We start from the raw sequence: 7,050 nt of genomic DNA, 5'->3' as shown, positions 1-7,050 counted from the left end.
CGATCTATGTTCAGCAAGTTGCCGATGGTGGATGAGTCACTGGATGATATTATGGGTGTTGAGGTGTCACAACATGAGCTTATTCCACTAGCTAATGTGTCAAATTTTGGTGACAAGCCATTCCAGCTGCTAACGTGGGTGGCCGCGATGCATGATGGCTCGGAATGGCTGTTAGTCAGCCATTTTCTAGCCAGCCACCAGTCTCACCACCTACTGAAAAATGGCCTCTTGCTTGCCATTCTGTACTCCCTTCAATGTCGTTTCAAATTTCAGCACTGACTCTTGTACCCTTCAGTGCTTCACATTGTCCGTCTGGAGCCTCCATTAGTAATGCTGAGTTGGCTACCACCTCATTATCCTTATCTATTCAATGAATCGCTGACCTGACCTTTCGAGTTGGGGCCTGGTGTCAACTCGTATCATGAGTGACGAAACACGAAAAGACCACTCTTACGATCACGCTTTTGTGCTTCGAGTGAAAAATTGCAAGTAGTATCGCCACAAAGGTTGTGTGAGGGCCAAAGGCCAAGCCTGCTAGTAGGGACCGAAAAAGAGTTGTACGACCATTTCTCCTCCGTCGGTTTTCATGCCCGTGGTGGTACGGCCCTTTTTGAGCCTGCCCGTTGCCACCGGCTGAAAAATGGCCTCTTGTTGGCCATTCCATACTTCTTCAATGCCGTTTCAAATTTCAGCATTGACTGTTGAACCGCTTCAGCCTCCCAATAATGCTGAGTTGGTTGCCACCTCATCATTTATGGTCGATTTTTGTATGGCCAGCGTGGTGGTACGGCCCTGCAGGCTCTACTTCCAGGGTGGCCGGTAGCCTGCTTAACCTCATGAAGTGCTCCCCGGACTGTTCTCCAGGGCTATCGCGACGTCTGGTATGCTACGCCAAGCCCCGCCAATGCTCTGGCGCCTCTCTTGCCATCATAGCTGGCGTGTCCATGCCTTCTTCTTCTGCGCGGGTGCAGAACCTCCTCTGCACCCTCCACATGATGATGAGCAGCAGCAACAACAACATCAGGCTCCTTGGCTTTTCGTGGGCATGGGCAACGTCGGCCACAAGTTCCAAGGCACGCGCCACAACGTAAGTCTCCCCACATTTTTTTTTATGAAGAAAACCCACAACCCTCCTCATTACTTTGCTTTCTTTGAAAAATTCCCTATATGTTTCCCTTGTCTTCCACGCCATATTTCTCCGTATTGATTCTCTCCCCTATCTGCCTCTCCCACATTTTTTCAATGCCTACTTTTGGCACATGAACAATGTTCATGCTTAAATATAGGCGGTCTTTCCCACACCATGTGTCTACAAGAAGATATTCGGCCTTCATCTATTTCTACTTTCTGTTTTTTTTTTCCCGGGAAAAGATCCTTCTATTAGTTACTGAAAAAACAGCTTCGAAGTGCTTAAATCAGCCACGAAGGGCTATATACAAACTCGCCTTTTTTTGCGGGGGGGAGGGGGGGGGGAGGCAATTTGCCCACATAGGTGATCTGAAATGCCAAGTGGGGTCACCACCTCTATTCGTGAGAAAAGGGCCTAGCCTGCCAGATCCTCAAGAAAGCTTCCCGCTGCTTCTGCATGCGGTCAGATCCACCCTGCAACTTTCCCCACTGGCTGTGGAGTGTATGTATGATATTGAGCCAAATGCTCTTGATGGACTCAGTTGTTAGAGTATGGGTACCCTCAATGGCTTCACTGCATCTAGCTCGCCAAACATGCCAGGTTGCAATGCTACTGTAAATCTCCCATCTCTTGAAAGAGCCTGGTTGCCAGTGATCAGCAGGTGGGGTTGAGATTGGTATTGCCGAAATGCGGTGGTGAGAGACCTAAAGGGCTAGCCCTCCCTCTTCCTCCTCGTAAGCCCTAACCACCTCAGCCTCTGTGGCCCAAGCGACGGTGTCCCATGTAATGATCTGGGTTGAGGCCCTATCCATAGTGAAGATGCGGAGAATCCGCCGCCAAACTTGCTGTGCCTTTGGGCAATCCCAAAGACAATGTCACTGAGACTCCTAGGGGTGGCCACTCCTCGGGGAAGCAGTTGGCCGACCTCCAATTGCCAACCAATTGTCGACCGCCAAACTCCTGTGTGCCAGTAGCCAAAGAAAGAGGGTGATCTTTCTAGGCCGAAAATTGTCCTAGAGCCTCTTCCAAAAATCTGAGAGAAACGTTGTGAGAGGCCCTGTGACTTACCAGTGAGTTGCTGTTGCCGGGGTGCCATCAATTTGTGGCATCTGGATCTTGCGGCCTAGCCGTGCTATATATGCAAAGAAAGGGACATCAAGAGTCTCCTCCTGATTAGCAGGTTCATGCCAAGTCCACTCTCCCAGGTCCCATTGAAGGCGCGTGAGAGGTCATCACTCCCATATCCATAGTTGCCAGAATCTCTCCTTGGCCACCTTGGCCGGTGCTGGGTCTACGTGCCACTCCTGTGCCTGAAATCCAATCACCCTCACCCTCTATAAGGGGCAGTCACTGAAATCCTCTAAGGGAAGCTCAGATTTCTCTAATCTGCCATGGGATCCAATAGAAAAGGTGCAGACCACTTTCCTCATCCGCTCCATGGACAATCACAAGAATATCATGTCTGGTAAACACGTCGAGCCATACTAGGGGAGTCAGGTCTGGGATAGGAGTCAGCCACTCCTGCGGGATAGCTGAGTCGATGTCAATGCTGAGCATGTCTCTACCCCGGATCCTTGTCAGGTCTCTCTCCCGCAACTCCGGGGGTAACTGTCTATGTGGGATCCAGTCTCCAAGGAACGTGGCAGCTCCTGTGCTCAACCCTCCCCATGATACATGAGGCCGGTCTCCCAACATGTGGCCACTGGGTAAACGAATCAGGGGGTTCCATACCAAAGGTTGCCTAAGCAGCTCCTCTGAGGCTACTGGAGCAATTTGTCTACGGGCTGGCCTGAGGCGATCCCAAGCTCGAAGTAAACTGGCTGCAAATTTGTTCTCAAAAAGTGGACTAAAACCGCGGGTCTGAATCTCTGTGAAGATCCATCTGGTACTCTGCGGCCAAGGGCCCCCAAGACTCGGGGTGTAGGTTGAAATTCGGGCCAAGAGGAAGTTCTTCCAAGGCTCACCACTGAGAAGGAGTCCTCGAATGATTAGCTTGCTCAGCAGGGAACAACTTTGAATAGCTGGGTCAATGAGGTCTAGCCCCCCTCTACGTCATGGTTGAATGATCACCCTCCATGCCACCTTGGCCCTGGCAGGCCTCTTATCATTGTTGGCCCATAAGAAGTTCCGGATCAACCGCTGTACTTGGCCAATATAAGCCCGAGAGAAGGCATAGCACGCCCAAATATAGCTCTTTGGAGCTTTCCTTCGCGGACACCTCGTCTCTGAAAGCATTGAGGCCCCCTAAACCTTGAATGTTCCATGAGACTATGTGCATATCAATCTCTGTGTGAGGCGGAATTGCGGAACTGCCCTCCACTCGAAGAGTCTAGGGCGAGAGTTTAGACAGGGAGTAATCACAATCTGTCCTCCTGGAACAAAGGTGCCACAAGTGGTCGTGGATCCTGTCCTCCATGTGACGCCACTCCGTCCGAGCACGAGAGTATGCATACTCTGAGCTCCATTGATCACAATGGAGGTACCTGTAAGAAGGGGGGAGAGGTACTACGATTGAAATATGCATGAAGACAAAAAGCAGCACCTCCAGGTTGGAGGTCACCATCTTTCTGTCCTGGTCTCTATGGGCTGAACCTCCAAGCTCCATCCTAGCCAATGGCCAATGGCCATGGATGGGTGAGTACGTCGGTGATGCGAAGATCGTGAAGATGATGGGAGAGCTCAACTGCTTGTCCCTAGATGGTGGCAACCACCGACTCTCAGTCCCACTCCGTCCTCGGGGTTGCACTCAAAGGGAAAGAGAAGATCATCGTGCCATTCTCTAGCGTAGAGGGTCTGGAATGGTGAAAAACCCCACATATCCGAATAGGGGCTACTGTCTCCTCAAACATATTTGCCCCTTTCACCGAAAGATATCGAAAGAAACTATAATCCGCAGGCTGTCCCAAGATCCTGGGAGGCCCACATGGGGACTCTGGCGGGAGAGTCCTCATCGGGGAAGCGGCTATGGTCAGCTCAACCGGCTTAGAGAAACGGTGAATCAAGCGGCGAAAAGACCTCGCCGGTTGCCTCCGCTCCGGGTCGGGAGTTGTTGGGGGTCAACAAGAGTGCTCTAGAGAGGCGCAAGGAGGGGGCAGGGTGGGCTCTGACGCGGTAGACAAGGCTGAGGGAATTGCTGGGGATAGAGACATGGGCAAGGATGGAGGAGGAGGGGGAAGGGGGCGGGGGGGTGGGTGGGAGAGGCCGGAGAGGGACGTTGCTGGGAGAGATCCATCGGAGAGGAAGGCTGTTGGAAGAGGCTCACTAGGGGCTCAATGGGGTCTACCGGCCTCACTGGGCACTGAGAGCTAGGGGAGGAATCTTGACGGGGAATCAGCCGCCAAATTGGAGGGGCTTGCTCTGTGACTGGAGGAGGCCTGTCACCAACAAGTAGGTGCTAAGCATAGTCACCAGAAATGTTTTTGAGTTTTGAAGGCTTTTTTTCGAAAGCTTTTGGTCCGTCACCTACAAAACCGCAAGTTTTGGATATATATATATATATATATATATATATATATATATATATATATATATATATATATATATATATATATATATATATATATATATATATATATGAAATTTTAATTTATATATACATAGTAGATGGAAGAGAGAGGAAACAGAAGATTAGGGTAAGGAGGGCAAAGAGGGGGAGGAGGAGGAGGAGGAGAAGAGGGGGCAGCAGTGGCAAGTGCTCATTGCTTAGAGGGCACAGGGGACAGTAGTCGGCAGCAAGGGACACAAGGTGTAGATGTGGGGCGTTGGGGTCTCGAGCGTGGGCAAATGTAGGGCCTCAGCGCAGCAGCATGGAGACTTAAAACAAACTTGCGCGAAGGTGAGGCGGTGACAGAAGTGCGCACCGGGAAATCGGGGGCAGTCGACAATCACACGCGTTTTTTGGGAGAAAAAACGAAAAAAAAAAGACTCTTTAAAAGTGAACAAAATGTTTTGAAGGTTTTGTAGAAACGTTTTGTGACAAAACGTTTTGCAAGTTTCGCCAAACCAAAACGGGTTTTTTGGTGACTATGGTGCTAAGATAAATGCTCAAAACGGTTCTCTGATAGAATTGAATTCTCTTGTACTCTATTAGCCTGGCGCGCACGGCAACAGTGTTCAACCTTGGTAGTTGGCTGACGGCCTGAGTGTGGGCCAACCGTCCGCTACTCTCTGACAGTTGGGTCTTCCACGGCCGAGACCTGGTGCTCCACTGTACAAGAACCTCCCTCCCTCTCTCTCTCTCTCTCCCCCCTCGATGAGGATCTGAATGGGAAACGCGCCCGCGGGGGGGGGGGGGGGGGGGGGCGGGCATTGGGAGCGGTCTCTTGGCGTGATGCCAAGGGCAAGCTTTGGCTAGATGTCCCATCTACGTGCAAATGAAACATTGGCCTGGAAGGCTGGAATACTCCACTCGCTGAAGGATGGAGTCTCCTTGGAGCAGGCCCACCTAGGAGGCTAGCTTGAATAAGACCCCCGAGTTGTCCACACGCGGGACAGCTACCGACAATCTTGTGTCAGAATACGCAACGGAGATGATGACCAGATCTGGGAACACAAGAGCAAAAAACGCATGCAGAAAAACAGCACAAGAGAGAGAGAGATGTAGGCGTGTAACTCTGCTCTGATATACACAAGAAGATCCCGGTATGATACACAAGTGGTATGGGGGCTGGGGGCCTATTTATATGCCCCCACATGAGCAGTCGGCCTGCTGAAAAAGGCTCCACAACTGCATCATCAGTCGGCCAGCACCATGCAGCCAGTCGGCCAGCACTGAGGGTCCACGACTGCATCAAGTACAGTCGGCCAGCACCTGTACACACATCCTGATGTAGTCGGCCAGCAAATGGATCCTCCTGCCAACTCAGGGCTGCCTCCCAAGCCACAGAAAAAATGGAAAAAATAGGGGAAAAATGCGGAGAGTGGGGAAAAATGATAAAACACCTCATAAGGGCGGGCACACCCACAACAAAGGCCCTGGTGTATAAAACTGGACAGGAGATGACTTCTAACACCCCCTCTCAGCTCCTGGCTGTGAAACCAACTGCAGGAAACTGGGTGCCGCCTGAGCAAATGTAGGGATCTTCACGTGCTTCTTAGCCATCTCAAGCAAGTCAGCCATCTCAAGGGTTCACAAGGTCTTGTGAAGGGAGGGTGGGTGGGGAAAAAATGAAGAAGAGGCTGCAAATAATATGCAAGGTGGCTATCCAACGGTGATGGCCGCCTTCTACCCGATCTCCAAGTCCCAAATAGCTCAAGCAATCTCCAATCAGCACCACAAATTAGCATACCCTCAAGCTCCCACTGTCTCCATTGTCCAAGCTTCAAGCCACCTGGGGCTTTGATACCATGCGAGAATGCACAGCGGAAATATGAGACAATTGCTGTAGAGAACAAAAAGCAGAAGAGAGAGAGAGAGAGAGAGAGAGAGAGAGAGAGAGAGAGAGAGAGAGAGAGAGAGAGAGAGAGAGAGAGAAATGAAATGAAATGTTATATTAACGTCTTCAAAAGGCCATAATGACCTATGAGACCAAAAGTTACATCATGGTGGTATTTAACCACCCTCCTATGCTGGTTGGCCAGGCAAAAAACAGCCCCAAGACCAGTAAAAAATTGGAAAAAAACATGGAAAAATGGGGAAAATATGAGAAAGGCTCTGAGCGGGCACACCCACAACAAAGGCCCTCAGTGAGCAATATGTACAGACACGAGATGACTGCTAACAAAAATACCCTTTTGGGCTCGATAAGATGGCATGTTTTTACACAGGGGGCGCAGGCAGCGAAGGGGAGATGGGTGAAGGGGCGCAGGCGGCGGAGCTAGGGCAGGGGGGTACCAGCAGCGACAAAGAGCAGGGAGGGGGGGCGCGCAGCTTCAAAACTCTATTTCTACTTTCTTACAGCATTTCCTGTAGGAAAAGCATA

At 50.8% G+C, this 7,050-nt stretch overlaps 1 protein-coding gene across 1 annotated transcript in view; it reads left to right on the top strand.

Annotated features, from left to right (window-relative positions):
* The first annotated feature begins 708 nt into the window (after window positions 1–708).
* Window positions 709–7,050, top strand: part of LOC147618744 (peptidyl-tRNA hydrolase, mitochondrial-like) — a 59,822-nt gene continuing 53,480 nt past the window's right edge. Inside the window, exon 1 of the mRNA XM_086773792.1 lies at window positions 709–1,087. Coding sequence (XP_086629918.1) covers window positions 884–1,087 — 204 coding nt within the window. The 5' untranslated portion in view covers window positions 709–883. The remainder of the gene's footprint in view (window positions 1,088–7,050) is intronic.

The sequence above is a fragment of the Cibotium barometz genome, chromosome 34 (genome assembly GCF_041138505.1).
Source record: "Cibotium barometz isolate CiBa-2024 chromosome 34, ASM4113850v1, whole genome shotgun sequence".
NCBI classification, from domain to species: Eukaryota; Viridiplantae; Streptophyta; class Polypodiopsida; order Cyatheales; family Cibotiaceae; genus Cibotium; species Cibotium barometz.
Note: the sequence above shows the minus strand (reverse complement) of the source record. Positions and strands in the feature narration are given on the sequence as shown.